The 15,114-nt window shown below is 59.8% G+C and overlaps 1 protein-coding gene across 1 annotated transcript; it reads left to right on the top strand.

The window, feature by feature from the left end:
* Positions 1-6: 6 nt before the first annotated feature.
* On the top strand, positions 7-13,890 carry ADAMTS8 (ADAM metallopeptidase with thrombospondin type 1 motif 8). The gene is made up of 9 exons (XM_085316783.1): positions 7-76; positions 4,788-5,027; positions 5,329-5,461; positions 5,949-6,116; positions 6,317-6,615; positions 7,168-7,351; positions 7,561-7,733; positions 7,819-7,994; positions 9,971-13,890. The coding sequence occupies exons 1-9, from the start codon at positions 47-49 to the stop codon at positions 10,701-10,703; spliced, it is 2,136 nt and encodes a 711-aa protein (XP_085172909.1). The 5' UTR covers positions 7-46; the 3' UTR covers positions 10,704-13,890.
* The last annotated feature ends 1,224 nt before the right edge of the window (positions 13,891-15,114 follow it).

Here is a 15,114-nt window from a genome sequence, read left to right as displayed (position 1 = left end):
GTCCGCGGCGCGCTACGTGGAGACGCTGCTGGTGGCCGACGCCTCCATGGTGCGCTTCTACGGCGAGGACGTGGAGGTAAGGGGCTGCCCCCCTCCCCTCCGACGCCCGCTGCCTCTGCGCCTCTCCGCTTCCCCATTCCCTCGCCCCTCCGCGCCCTCCTGCCCCTTCTCCATCCCTCACGTCTCCGTGACCCCCGTGCCCTCCGCTCCTCCGCTCCCACCTTCCTCCATGCCCTCCGTTCCTGCCCCCTCACTTCTCCATGACCCATCCTCTTCACCCCCCACTCCCTCTTTTCCTATCCGCTCCTTTCTCCATGCCCCACATCTCCTCTTTCTCCATCCCATCTGTCCCTCCGCTTTCTCTATTTCCCCCCAGTCTCCTCCACTTCCCCTCTCCCCCGCAGCTCTGTGCCCCCAGCACGGCTGCACCTCAGTGCGCGCTGGCAGCTCGGCTCTTGGCCRTCCCCGGGGTCCCCGCTGGGGCCGGTGCCCTCTGCCCATCTCAGCCCTGGTGCCGTCCATCCCCACCTCAGGCCTTGCTGGGGGCGGCAGCGCCAGCCCGGAGGTGTGCGCCGCGGCGGAGACGCAGCCATCCCGGCCTCCCCCGGCCCCCCGAGGGCTTCGCATTGGGCTTGGGAATACGGCAGAGCATGGTCTGGGGTTGCCTCCTCCTGTCCTGGAGCTGGGCTGCATCCTGGGGGACACAGACAGGCACCCCAGGGCTCCTGCAGCCTGCCCAGAAGGGCATGGGGACCACCTTGGGCTGAGCCAGAGGGCTGGGGCTGGCTGGGGACAGGGACCCTGGCCGGGTCCCCCCGTTTCTTGCCATGTCGGAGCCACAAGGCTCTGCACGGAGGCTGTGAGATTGCAGCCAGTGTCTGGGGACCCTTTGCAGAGCTGTTATCAAACCCGGAGAGCTCGTGTCGGGGAGGGCCGTGATGTCCCGTGTCCCCCGACAAGGAGAGGGTTAACATCTGCACGGTTGTAGGGAGAGAGCCGTGCTGCGGAGCGATGGGCTCAGCTCCCTTCCGGGTAGGAGGCCCAGGCAGCCAGCGAGGAGAAGCAGGGGGCTGAGCAATGTGCCGCCCCGTCCCTAGTCCGTAGCCACCTGCCAGCAGCCGAGCGGCGAGCAGATGCGCGGCGCTCGCAGCCCCGTCCCCTGCCTCCACCTCCAGAAACGCTCTCCCCTCTCGCGCACTCCCTTGCTGCTGCGACCCTGCCGGTGGCTTCGGGCAGCCTCGGGGACGGAGAGCGTGGCCCCGCTCTCGCCACCCTCGTGGGGAGGGCTCTTGCAGAGCACATCTGTCCCCGGGGCCGTTGAGCCAGCCTCTTTCCCAGGCACCTGGTTGTTTTTGCTGTCTCCTGCAAACCCAGCTTTTCGCCCCGCTCCCTGCCCTCCGCTGCCAGGCGCAGGACCAGGGCCGAGTCCGAGATGGCAGGGGGAGCTCTGTCCCTCGAAACCCCAGCAGAAGCGCTAACTTGATAACGGCRGGACTAATCCCTCTATTTGGGCTTTTCGCCTGAAGGCGGTTTGCAGTGCAGAGCAGCGGCAGGATCCCTGATTTTGAGCCTAGGGAAACCGAGGTGCCGGGAAGGAGCCGGTGGGGATGCTCCTCAGCCTAATCCTGCACCATTCCCTGCTTGCCCGGGCCAGCAGCGCTGCTCCGGTGTTTAGGGGTAAGGGGTTGTTGGAGAACAGAGCAAGCCAGAGCTCAGCATGGAGCAGCCAGCAACCGGGGGTACGTTTTGGCAGAGTGAACTCGGTGCTTTTGCCTGCTTTGTCGTCTGTCCCCCCCCCCCCCCCCCCCCGTTGGGGCTCCACCCAGCTTCTCCGAGTGGGAAGTGGCCAAGGGGAGCTGCTCTGGCTCTGGAGGAGACCAGCTGGTGACCCCCCGCAACCAGCGTGGTGGAGATACAGGACCTCAGCACGGCAGCTAGGAAAACCCCTGGGACGAGCAGGCTCCTAGAAAAGCCGTGCATCAGGTAGCAGAGGGCTTCCCCAGTAATTTTCAGAGAGTTTCCAGTCTCCTTCACTCATTTCCCCTCTTACTGACGTCTTCTCTCTGTCTCAAAGAGAAATATTTGTGTGTCACCTCACAGTGTCCCTCTTGATGGGAAGGAGCGTAAAAGCTCTCGAGGTGAACAGTGCAATAGCACAGTTAAGTGGATGGGGGAAAATCTCAGCCAGCTCTCATGGCAGCTTCTCCAACTCAAGGGTGTCTTTCCAAGCACAGCATTAAAAAAATATACCTGCCCTATTTCTGCATCTTTTCTCCTCAGCAGCAAAAACACAGGCAATTGCAGTTGCAGGTAGCTCTGGAGACCGAATAGTCTTCTTGCTTTCCCTGTGGTAATTAAGTTTGCTGAGCCAAAAAAAATGTGATGGCTTGCTTATGTTGGTGAGATCCGCAGATCTGACTGRGAGATGCACTGGGAGCAGAAACGTTGAGTCAGAAGAGACCGTATTTATATAGCGACTTTTCTTCCCGTAATCACACTCTAATTACCAAATATTTATTGACGGTCACAAACATTGTTTATCGTCCAAGTTATTTTCTTGCATAAGCTGTAACAGATCAAGCAAAAGATAATCACCATCCAGCGGGTTCGAGCATCATAAATTATAACCAGTTCCATGCTATTATTAGGGAAATTCTATCAGTGATTTGTTTTTAATCGATCCAGGCCATGGATTGAGCCATTACCGCTCAGCTGCTAGCCTAAATTAGGTAACAAGAGCTTAATTCTGCTTCCATTAACACTTGTGTAAATGAGGAGAAATTATTGAGTTGATGAGGGAAGGAAAAGCCAGGCCTGAAATATTGGGGGGGTTCATCGTTTTTTGGGGCTGATCTCAGGAGGCAGCGTTTGGGGGCATTAGCAGGGCCATGTTGAGTGATAATATCTGTGAAGCRGCCAGCAGGTCCTGAAGGACTCTGCCGTGATTACCAAGCGCCTCCGTGTGCAGCGACGGGTGCGAAGCCCCGAGACAGTTACACAAGGGTTCTCCTTTGCATTTTCCTGCAGAGGACCCCAAATTGATTAGAAAGGAGGGTGAGCAGCATCCCTAACACAACCGAGTGGATATCTTCAGTGTGAGAAAGTGAGGCAGGAGGCAGCATTAGTTCTTCTGATGTCCTGAAGCATACGCATTTGGGCTGAGCCCCTGCAATCCAAGCGGTGTTCGAAGATGTCCCCCAAAATGCTTAGGGTACAGCCAACAAGATGCCCTACAGCCAGCCRGCAGCTGGTTGGGGGTTGTACAGTGAGATAGCAGAGCTGCTGTATCAGGGCAGAGAGCATCCTTTATCCTGTCGTAATTGTGCAGCTATGGATAAGGACACCTGTGGATAGCTTTGACTTTGGGGCAATTCTCCTTTCAGGGAGAAGGACACGCGTGGGGCATTGGGTCAATGCTGTGGGCTCGGAGGGGGGTCACTGCCGGGAGCTCCCCAGCCCGGACCGCCGGGAGGGGAAACCCGGGGTGTCCGTGCCGGGAGAAGCCGTGTTCCCTCTGGGCATCTCCTCATGCTGGAGCCTCCTTGGGAAGGGGAGGGCAGGAGTGAGCAGGGTTTAACTCATCCCTGTTCAGTCGCGGGCTCACTGAGCACGGTCGGCCTCTCCTGAGCATCCCCGGAGATGCCACGGTTCAGTTTTGGACCTGGCTCCCGACCCGGCGCGGTGCAGGTGGATCGCTTCTCCCCCCGGGGATGCCGGGCTCCTGCAACGAGGCAGCAGAGCCATCCGAAATGGAGCAAGCCCCCGYGTGGCCCGAGGACGGGTATAAATATCTGCCAGATGGTGGAACAAGTGAATTGGACCTTTTCATCTGCACTAAATAGCTGCTTGTTCAGTTCACTTTCCATCTCGCTTTCCCAGTTCTTTTTGGCACTTTGCAGCTCCGGGGAAGGAATACGGATCTTTTCCGTGGCTTTGGGGGCGCGGGATGCAAGGTGAAGCTCTGTCGCCTGCACCGATTTATCTGCCTTTCCTAAGCAAACGGCGTTTCGGCGTGCTCCATGCAAACCGCTGTGCAGGCGCGGTCACGAGCGTCAGGCTTGTTTAAACCCTGCCGTCGCGACCTTCCCGTTTAACTCGATAACGGCGCGAGCGAGACCGCGAAGCGCCCTTCGCCTGGGACGAGAGGAGCCGCTTTCCCTTCCCCAGCAGGACGCGGCTGCGTAACAACTGCATTTCTTTCCCGTGACGCCGAGCCCGGGAGCGGGGGCCAAGKCGGAGAGGAATCGCGATGCTCTGATAAGATGTTTACATCAGCCTAAACGTTGCTGGAGCGCCTGAGACGTTAAGTAATCCCCGGTTCTCCGAGGGGCCGGAGCRGAGGACGCTGCCGGGCGAAGGCTTGGCAGCGCGGCCCGGCGCTGCGCCCGCGGCGGGGGACGGAGCCTCCCCGAGCTCGGCGGCCCTGCGCCGCGCCGCCCTCCGCGCTCTCCCTCCTCGGGGAGCCTGCGGGAACCTTGGTGAGGACACGTGAGGTTTTCCCGGCRGGCGCACGGGGCTCAGTGCAGCCGGAGGCGGGGGTGGAAAGRTGGCTGGAAGCAGACAGGGGTCCGGCTACGGCTGCGGCGTGGGGCTCTCCTCTGTAATGCAGCCTGTCGGGGTGGGGTAGACGTCGTGGGAGAGGTTTGAGTTSTCCTTTCCCAGCAAAGAGGTTAGAACAGACCCACCGGCGGCTCTGCYGTGGTCTCCCCGAGGTCTGCCGGAGGCGCCGACGTTCCCTACGGAGCCGGTGTCGCTCCTGCATCGCCCGTCCCCCTCTCTCCTTCCAGAACCACGTCCTGACGCTGATGTCCGTGGCGGCCCGCATCTACAAGCACCCCAGCCTGAAGAACGCCGTCAACCTGGTGGTGGTTAAGGTGCTGATCGTGGACGACGAGGCGGCGGGGCCGGAGGTGTCCGACAACGGCGGGCTCACCCTGCGCAACTTCTGCAGCTGGCAGCAGCAGTTCAACCCTCCGAGCGACCGGCACCCCGAGCATTACGACACCGCCGTGCTGCTGACGAGACAGGTCCGAAGGGCCTGAGCTGGAGGGGGGGTGGGCGAGAGAAGCACCAGAGCTGTCCCCTGCCCGCTCTTCGTCCTTTCTGGAGGAGGAGGAGGGATCCCCGCGGCTCGCTCGGTAACGCGTGGCGCTCGCTGGGGCGCAGAGAGAGGCAGCGGTTCGTGCAGAGCAGCGCGCTGAGCAGCGAGCTCCAGGCAGGCCAGGAAACGGGGCAAGTCGGGAAGCCGGAGGCTGCGGCCGCCGGCGGGGGTCCCCCCCCCCCCCGCCCCGGCCCGCCTGAGCCCCCTTTGGCGCTGCTCCCCAACAGGACTTCTGCGGCCAGCAGAGCTGCGACACGCTGGGAGTGGCGGACATCGGCACCATGTGCGACCGGAACAAGAGCTGCTCGGTGATCGAGGACGAGGGCCTGCAGGCAGCCTACACGCTGGCCCACGAGCTGGGTAATGCCTTGGCAGCGGGGGCTCGAGGCTGGGCATCGCCCCCCCCCCGCCGGAGCCTGCGGCAGCCCCGGGGGGGCCCCACCACGCAGGTTAAGGCAGGCGGGGGCCACGCRCGCTTAGGAGCGCCCCGGCGCGTTTGCCTGGTGTAGCCGAGCTACGGTGAGCTAAAGCGTGGGACTGAGAACATCTCGCCCGTTTTGTGCTGCTCACACTGAGCCGGTGCCAAATTTGGGCCGGCTTGGCCTGCACAGCGCGCGGTACCGTTAAGATACGATAAGCGAGCAGGCACCTTGTTAGTTCATTTTTTTTATTGCTTCCGATTTGTCCGAACAACTAGTGTTCGYGGCGGTGGGATATGTCTGATAAGCGATAGAGACCCCCCGGCACGACGTGCGGCAGCGCAGGGCCCGGGGGACGCGCCGGCCCGGGAGGGTGACGCCTGCGTCCAAGCCTGAGCCCGGCTCGCTGACGCCTTCTCCCCTCCCAGGGCACGTCCTCAGCATGCCCCACGACGACTCCAAGACCTGCGAGCGGCTCTTCGGGCCCCTCGGCAAGCATCAYGTGATGGCCCCGCTTTTTGTCCAGCTGAACAAGACGCAGCCGTGGTCGCCCTGCAGCGCCATGTACCTCACCGAATTCCTGGACGGAGGGCACGGTAAGGCTTGGGGCCGCGGCCGCCGCCGCCGCGCTGGCCTTCGCTTTAATCGCTCGGGCTCTTTGCAAGCCCTGGGGTGGTTTGGGGGGTAAGCGGGACCGCAGAGGTTTTGCATTCCCCGTCTTGGCATAACCTGTGCCCACGTGCCTGGCCCCAACAYGATTCCAGCCTAATTCTTGCTTTTTCCGCCCCCGGCTCAGGGGACTGCTTGCTCGATGCCCCGGCCCAAGCGCTGGCGCTGCCCACCGAGCTGCCCGGCCGGGGGCCCCTCTACAGCCTGGACCGCCAGTGCCAGCAGATTTTCGGTGAGGACTTCGAGCACTGCCCCAACACCACCGAGGAGGACGTCTGCGCCCAGCTGTGGTGCCGGACGGGCACCGGCGAGCCGCTGTGCCACACCAAGAACGGCAGCCTGCCCTGGGCGGACGGCAGCCCCTGCAAGGGCGGCGGGCTGTGCTGGGACGGCGGCTGCCTGCCGCCGGGCGCCCTGCGGCCCCAGGTGAGCCCGGGAAAGGGGCTTTGCAAACTGGGGGCAGGCAGGGCGTTAGCGCCCAGAGGTGACRCATCCCGTTTTGCTCTCGGACTCGCGGGCTGCGTATGAGGAGGGGGAAATCGGACCGGGTGCGATTTTCCACCCTTCTCCCAAGGAAAACGCTCAGCGCGGGACCGGGCCACCCCGTCCTGCCGCCCGCTCGGCCAGCGCGGTGCCTGGTCTCGCGGGGCCGCGCTCCCGGGCTGCAACCCCGGGCGCTCGCGTTTCTTAGGATCAGGCCATGCAATGGGTTGCGTCGAGGCCAGGGCCGGTCCAAAGCAGACCGAGGTGGCTCCGCCACAAGATCACTGCACCTTTCCCTGCTGGGGAAACCAAGGGCGATTTCTGCATCGGTCTGCAAAGCGCTTAAACCCGAGCTTAACTGCAAACACGTGAACGGRCTCGTGGCAGCGAATAGCACTTAAGGCGAAGTCTGTGCTTAAGTGCTTTGCTGGATGGCGGGCAGCGGGGCGGACCAGCTCCGCGCCGCCTCTCCCAGCGCCCCGTGGCCTCTTGCAGCCGGCGGTGGACGGAGCCTGGGGCCCCTGGAGCCCCTGGGGCGCCTGTTCGCGGACGTGCGGCGGCGGCGTGCAGTTCTCCTACCGCCACTGCGACAGCCCCAAGCCCCGGCACGGCGGCCGCTACTGCGAGGGCCAGCGCGCCAAGTACCAGTCGTGCCGCACCGAGGAGTGCCCCCCGGACGGTGAGGCGTGCGGCGCGGGCTGCAAAACCCCCATCCCTTTGCTCCCGAACCGCTCGCTGGCGGTTGCTCTGCTCTCTGGCAGGGTGGGTTTTTGGCTCCCGCACCTCTGAGCACGTGGAGGCACGCGGAGGGCTCCCCGCAGCTCCTCCGGCCGCCCGGCCCGGCCCTTCGGGTGCCTGGGCGGTCACGTTTCACCCCTTTCCTTTCAGGCAAGAGCTTCAGGGAGCAGCAGTGTGAGAAGTACAACAACTACAATTTCACGGACCTGGACGGCAATCGCCTCGAATGGGTTCCCAAGTACGCSGGAGTGTCGCCCCGAGACCGGTGCAAGCTCTTCTGCCGAGCCAGAGGCAGGAGCGAGTTTAAAGTCTTTGAGGCCAAAGTAAGACCTCCTGTGATGACAGCTATTAGCGTCCTCCCTCACCGTGTTAAAACACCCAAATCGTCTCTCATCTGCTCTTTCTCAGGTGATCGATGGGACACTGTGCGGACCGGAGACYCTCTCCATCTGCGTCCACGGCCAGTGCATCAAGGCTGGTTGCGATCATGTCATTGGGTCCTCCAAGAAGCTGGACAAGTGCGGGGTGTGCGGCGGCAACGGCTCCACTTGCAGGAAAATATCCGGCTCGCTCAACCGATCCAAGTAAGGCCCCCCGGGGGGAGCAGGTCCAGAGGGATGGGATGGAGGGGCAGCGCAGAGAGAGAGAGGCAGCATCAGGCTGTAAGAAGGAAGCAAAGAGACAAAATTGTTCCTCTTGAGGWTGTGATTGGAAAAGCTGCTTTAACTACTCGGAGATCCTGACCCAGCAACATCTGGCGGGGAGTGTTTGCTCACTCRGGCCCTTGCAGCCAGCCCAGGAATGCCGGACAGATGTTCACTAAAGCCCGGCTCCTGCGTAAGCGTTCCCTACGCTCGCTGCCGAGGAAACACGGTCAAGTCCAGGCTTATCCGAGAGCGTTTGCACATCTGGCTGATAGCCTCCCCGCACGGCTTCTCGGCACCTCCGGACCTTCCCCGGCACCGGTTTGCATCCGGGCGCCCCTGCCAACCTGGTGCGCTTCCCTGGAAGGAGCAGCGTTCGCTCTGCAGGACAAACTGCAGAAGCTGAAGCCAGACGCCCGCCTCCCCCAGGAGCTGCCAGCGCAGGCTCGTCTGCCGAGGCGGTTGCAGCGGAGCGCTGCTGCCCGCCGTGCAGCCCACCCGGGCTTGGGGCCATGCAAACGCGCTCCGCCGGGCTTACACGGAGTTTATTTCTGGGCAATGTTATGTAACCCAAGCAGAGCTTTTTTTTTTTCCTAAAATAATAGCTGGTGCTGACACCGGCAACATGCTCAGGGTGCTACTGGTTGCAAATAAAACTGCCGCCCTGAGGAGTTTACGACACGGATTTCAGCCCGGCGCGCCGAGCGTGTTTGACGTATATTCAAGGGCTGCCGTGGGACATAAATCGTGCAGTAACGTTTCCCTGGCCCTGAGCTCGGGGGTGCACTGCAGTCCGGGGACACGGGCTTAGAGGCAGCTGCTTCCCTCGCTGGAGATCTCCCTTGCTTTGTCGGAGAGCTGAAGTTAAAGCGTCCCGCGGAGACTTTTGCTGAAAAGATAGTAACAAAAGCCCGACACATCCAATTCCATGTGGCGAGGTGACTCACTCAGTCAAATTAGATTTCCTAAATGGTTTCCTTCCAGGGAGCCAGATGAATGGAGCTTCCATTCTCCTATGAATTGTTTGTGGTTGACTAAGGAGAGATTAACGTGGTAACTACGGCCAAGAAGAGATCCCATTAAGATCAGGGTTAGAGAGGCCAGGGCGACTGAGAGCAGAGTTTGACCCTAAGGCTTTGTTCCAAAATACTCGAAACACAATTCCCAACCGCAGCACGGACCGTGGAAACGCGTGCAAAACGCTCCGGCCGGCCCCGGGTCCTGATTCACGCGAGGGTGCGGGATGGCACGGTGGCGTTTCGGCCTAGCCGGGAGGAGTCCTTACGAGACGCCCGGGGCTGCGAGCGAGCCCCACGCCGCGCAACGCGCCGCGGCCCCCGAGGCGAGCGCCTCGCCAAGCCTGGCTCTGACGGAGGCCAGCGCTGCCTGCGCCTGGCCCTGCTCTTGCTGCCTTAGCTCTTGAGCTAGTACCAGCTTGGCAGAGCAGATGTCAGGTCTGTTAACTCTTTCACCGCTAATCCGTTTTTAGCAGCGTCATCTGGCCAACCCACTTTTCCTCCTGCCCTGCGGTGCCTAGCAGCCATCCCCTGACTCCCTGTCTGAGCCTTCAGCGTCATCGGTGGCAGACTCGGTGGGCAGAGTAGGCTTTTAGTACAAAACACTTCAGCTTCTTCAACAGAAAAGGGTTAAGGGCAGCACGAGAGTAGCAGGAATTTCCTACTGAGCGCAGTAGCTGTGGGGCTGTTGGTTTGATTGCAGTGCTCGTTTTTGTATGTAGCTCAGCAAAGTTTCCCAGTTGAACACAGCTGCAGTATTTCCAGCTCTTGAATGCTCCCGGATCCATAGAGATGGCTTCAGTGCCACAATCCCATTTGCCCCAGGCAGCTCGTTGTCCCATGTGTGAGTCTCTTCTTCGTAAGCCCAGGGAAACAACCGTGTCTCTTTGCCCCATCCAGATACGGCTACAACGACATCGTCACGATCCCTGCAGGAGCAACCAACATCGACATCAAGCAGCGCAGCCACCGCGGGGTCCGTCACGACGGGAATTACCTGGCTCTGAGGACTCTGGAGGGCAGGTACCTGCTGAATGGAGACTTTGCCATTTCGGCCATGGAGCAGGACATCCTCATAAAAGGAACCATCCTGAAATACAGTGGCTCCATGACAACCCTGGAGAGGCTCCAGAGCTTCCARCAGCTCCCTGAACCCCTCACAGTCCAGCTACTGACCATCGCCAGTGAGATCTTCCCACCAAAAGTCAAGTACACCTTCTTCATTCCCAAGGACATCCCCTTCAACAAGCAGAAGGGCCAAGAGAAGAAGTCGGCCAACGTCATCCAGCCGATGCTGACCTCGCAGTGGGTCTTGGGCGACTGGTCCGAGTGCTCCAAGACGTGTGGCTCTGGCTGGCAGAGACGGACGGTGGACTGCCGGGATGTCGAAGGCCAGGCCTCATCCACCTGCGACAGAGCCCTGAAGCCCGAGGACATCAAGCCCTGCGGAGACTTCCCCTGCCCGCTGTGGCGCCTGGGCCCRTGGTCCCCGTGCTCCCAAACCTGCGGAGAGGGTGTGCGGACGCGCAGCGCCTCCTGCATCGACTACGCGGGGAAGATCGTAGCCCYGGAGAAGTGCGGCCAGCCAGCGCCGCCGCCGGCCACCGCAGCCTGCGTGCTGCAAGAGTGCTGAGCCACGGCAGGGACGGCCACGACGGAGACACACGGCCCAGGCGGCGACCCGCCCGGCGAGCTGTACGTGTGACAGCGAACGCGCGGTAACGGACCTAGAAAGATGAACGGACGTGAAAGAGTAACCACTCTCCAGTGGTTCATCCCCACCCGATAGACATCTACCTCAGAGCGGGGAATAACAGTGTCAAAGTGAGGAGGAATCACTTTCTTTCTCGTCCTTTCTTGCTTTCCAACTGGCTGATAGCAGGCAAATTTTAATTTAAGGGGAAAAAGAAGCATATTTAGAGGCTATTTCCAAAGTGGATGACTCGAGTTTCAACAGCGGGCTCGTCAGGTGTCTGCCCAGCCCTGGAGTGCAGCTTCCCTCCTGCAGAAGTTCAACGTGGTCAAAGGACGTGGGTTGAGGTGGTGTTGATCTCCAGCGCTGCACCAAGGCCCGCTCCTGCAGCCGGTTTCTGGGCGGACTTGCCGCTTGGTTCGGTAGGAGCTGTCTTGGACGGACACTGAATTTGTCCGGTGGGGTTTGTTAATGGGGAGGGGGCTTTTGCTGCAAAATGTGGAGCTAGCTCTCTGATCTCACCATCCCACCTGCAGGCCAAGGAGATTGGGATTGGGGGACCCGATTCAGGATGCGATGAAATTTGGATCTCTTTGTGAAGACCGGGGAACCTGGATCGGCTTGCAGTCCCCTCTGTTCAACAGTGTGGGTGTCTTCGAGTGCGAGGCGTGTTTTATCAGCTGTGGTTTTAGTTTCTGAGATAACTTGCTAATTTGGCAAGGCATGAGCCGAGGGCCAGCTCCTGGCCTGCGCTGGGCAGGAAGTTGAGTTAGATGACCTTAGTGGTTCCTACCGGATTTATAATCCACGATGCTACAAATCGCTGACCCCTAACATCCCCAGATGCTGAAATTCAGGGAGCTGTTTAGGACAGTCCCTATTTTCACTCTGACAAGCAGATTCGTTGGAAACTCAGGTCAGTCCAAAACGTTCATACCAGCCTTGCGTGTATACCTGCACCCCTGCCCRTCTTCTTTGCTCCCCTTCTCCTTCACAACCACCAAGGAAAACAAAGAAATCATCTCCCAAGACGGAGGAGTTGGAGCATGGCACTGCAAACCAATTATTTCTCAAGTTGCAATCCCGGCAGGAACTCTTACTCCCCATGCCTCAACTTCCCCAGCTATAAAACCGAGGCTAGTTATACCCGATCTGGTTTGCAGGGCTGCTGTGGGGATTAATTCAAGCTTCTGCAGTGCTTTGACTGTGAAACGCTTGTGGCCTTGGAGAAGCTGTGCCCCTGGGATGGACACTTGGGTGTGCAAGCATTTCCTTTCCCATAGCCATCCTCCTTGGCTTCCAGTGCACCGCCTATTTATTTTATCAGCTGTGGTTTTAGTTTTTGAGATAATTTGCTAATTTGGCTCCAAGGGCCGGCTCCTGGCCCGCGTTAGGCAGGAAGTCGTGCTAGCCGACCGGAGTGCTTCCTGCCGGATTTATCACCTACGATGACGCAAAATCTCTGAGCATCCCCAGAACTCGCAGGTGCCGCTGCGGCCTCTCCGCGGCCGGGTGGGTGCCTTCGCTTCGGGCTGGTTTCCAGCCCTCGGCACGCGTGAGGATGCTCAGACCCGGGCTTTGGCTCCAGCCCTGCTTGAGCAATTCTGGGCCGGACGGTCTGAAAGGACGGCTCGCGGGGCTGGAGCTCTCCGTTCCCAGCAGGGAACGGCCGGGAACGCTGTCTGGCCCCGGCGCAGATGGCTGCCTAGTCGCTGAACTTCCCCCCCCCCTTCGCGGCAGCCTCCTCCCGCCGTACGTGCGCTGGCGGCCGCCCCCGGCTCCGGAGCGGGGATGGAATTTGCAAACGTTTTTTCGTGGCGGCCGGCTCTCGAAGAGGAGCTCTCCCCACCACCTAGAGGCTCCTCRCCTTCCGCCCCTCACGTGCCCTGGAAAAAAAAACCCTTACCCCCTTGCGACTTCCCAAGCGCGCGGCGCCGCGGGCTCCCGAAACGGCCGCCCGGCGCAGCGAGGAAGACGCCGGGTTTCCCTCCCCAGGCCCGTTTCGTTTGTGTCCGAGAGTCGAGCTAAACCTGAGATGTTCAGCCTCTATCGTCCGTGGRTAATTCCGATCGAAACCAAGGAGGATTTTTTTCCTACCTGGGGGTTAAGTCTTTTCCTGATCCGGAGGGCTCAGGCTACGGGATTTGGCCTTGGCTCTTTTTTTTTAAGAAAAAAAAAAAATACGAAATAAAGGCCAGCTGCGGAGTTTGGACGCGGCGCTGTTTGGGCTTTGCTCCAGACCCACCTTCGGGCAATGTCCTGTGTCTGCTAATTAATCTCCGGGAGTTTAAACCCTCTCACTCTCACAAAGAGCTGCGCGCTGGAGTCGCGCAGCCTCGCCGGGTCGTTCGCGTCTCCGCTTTGGGCCGCGGAGAGGGGGGGGGTTTGACGCGGAGGCGAGCACGCGTTTCCTCCGCGGCCTCGCAGCGAGCCCCCCCACGTAGGACGGCTCAGARGTTTCAGCCCGAGCCGGTGCCGAGGAAAGCGGCCGCGGCGACYGGGCCCAGGGCCGCTTCCAGCGCCGCGTGTTCGCCGCCGCTTAGCCGGAGCATCCTAAACCCTCCCGCCGCGGGCACGTCCCCCGCGCCGGGGTCGCTTCCTCCCTCGGCGCCCGGTAGCTTTTTTTCCCCCATGGGCGACTGTTTTGTCGAAGAGGTTATATACTAGGATATATATATGTATATATATATGTTTTCCCTTCAGTGAAGGATTGTAGCAACGTACTGAGCCTCTTGTGTTAGGTATTTATTATAAATTTCTGTTTTGTTTTGTACAGTAGCCGTCTGGGGGCGGAGGGGGGGGAAGGACTGTGTTTGAACATGCTGCTCCCACCCCACGTCCCCCCTCTCGAGCCCCAGCGGTGCCGGAGAGGGGAAGTTTTGCTCGTCCTTTAACCGCTTAGTTACGCGCCCGGCGGCGCAAATCCGGGTGCGATTTCCGATGGGCCTTGGTAAGTGTACCAAATCCGGCAGAAGTAAGCTTGGGGCATGCATTTTAAGGGGGGAAAAACAAGCGGTTTTCCTATTTTATCCTTTTCTTTGTATTTCCATGCTTTGTTTTTGACTTTGAAACCAGATAGTCTGTGACTCTGCCTTTACCTCTTCAATAAAGGACTTCCTGCCTATTACCCCGTCTTGTGTTTGCTTCKATTTGTGCTTTTCTCTGGGTGTTTTCTGCTCGTATCCCAAGAATTTTGGAGTCTCCCTTTTTTTTCTTTTCTCAGCATTTCTGTCACCTTTTCCATTCGGGCAGATCCTGAGATAGCRGGCAGAGAGGTGGATTTTATATTATTAGTGTTTTCCTCCCCTTGAATTATTTATGGCTGGGAATTGTAGCTCTTTGAGGCCCGTTTGGCTGACGGTAACAAGCCAGCTCTGCAGCCTCTTCTCGTGCAACCCCCTCCTCGTCCCGCTCATCGRCCGGACGGCTCTGCTCCGTGCCGCCGGACACGGGCGGCCGCCGGGCCTCGCTCTCCAGCCGTGATTTCGCCCTGATTTCTCATGCAAACATCGTTCCTGGCGCGTTCGGAGGGTGCTTTCTCCGCTGCCCTCTGCTCGGCTGCTGCGCAATCCCGCAGAGCTGCCTCCAGCCCTGCGACCGCGTTGAATTTTACTACCTTTTTGGGGTGTTCGGACCTGGGTGCCGCCAGGCTGCCCCCTCACTTTGCAAAGCGCCCTCCTTCCCTAGCAAAATGCATTTTTAAAAGTGTAACAAACCCCTGTGGTTATAGAGTAACTCTGCRGCACCAAACCTGCGCTTTATTCATTAAAATTATTACAACTCAAGCAATCCCACAACACGCCCTGCCTGGGTCTGCTTAAAGCCAGTGCTGAAAGGCCGACGGAGATCGGTGCCTTTGGGAAATCTCACTGCCTGCACACGGACTAAAATCATTCGCTCTAGCACAGATTCAAAGGCCCCGGCGCTGCGCTTCCCGCGGCAGCATCGTGGAGCAAGGCAGGACCCGGCTCATCCTCGTCTTGCAAACCGCGCTCGGGCAGCTGTGAAAAGCCGCAGCGCGCCGCGCCRAGCGTGCCCGGGTCGCTCCCGGTTTGAGCGGGAGCTAATGCAGAGCCAGGGGAAGCGAAGGAAGAGTTCAGAAGTCCTGGAGCCTGCCTGGGCTCTGCTTCCCTCCCCAGCTTTGCAAATAACCACGGTCCTGGGGATTTTACTGCAGCGCCGGGAGCACGGCCTCATTTTCCTCTTTTTGCCTATAGAGCAGGGAGCAGCATGCCGTCTTCCAGGCGCTGATATCCAGTTTTTACTGCTGATTAACATTTTTGGACTGTGGCCTTTCAATCTGTTTCCTGCTTCAATTTACTGAGTACTCATTGCAAAAAAAAAAAAAAAA

The sequence above is a fragment of the Rhea americana genome, unplaced genomic scaffold, assembly GCF_003343005.1.
Source record: "Rhea americana isolate MKP2758 unplaced genomic scaffold, rheAme1 scaffold_48, whole genome shotgun sequence".
In the NCBI taxonomy this organism is placed as follows: Eukaryota; Metazoa; Chordata; class Aves; order Rheiformes; family Rheidae; genus Rhea; species Rhea americana.
The sequence above is the reverse complement of the archived record's forward strand: the minus strand, read 5'-3'. Positions and strand labels throughout refer to the sequence as shown.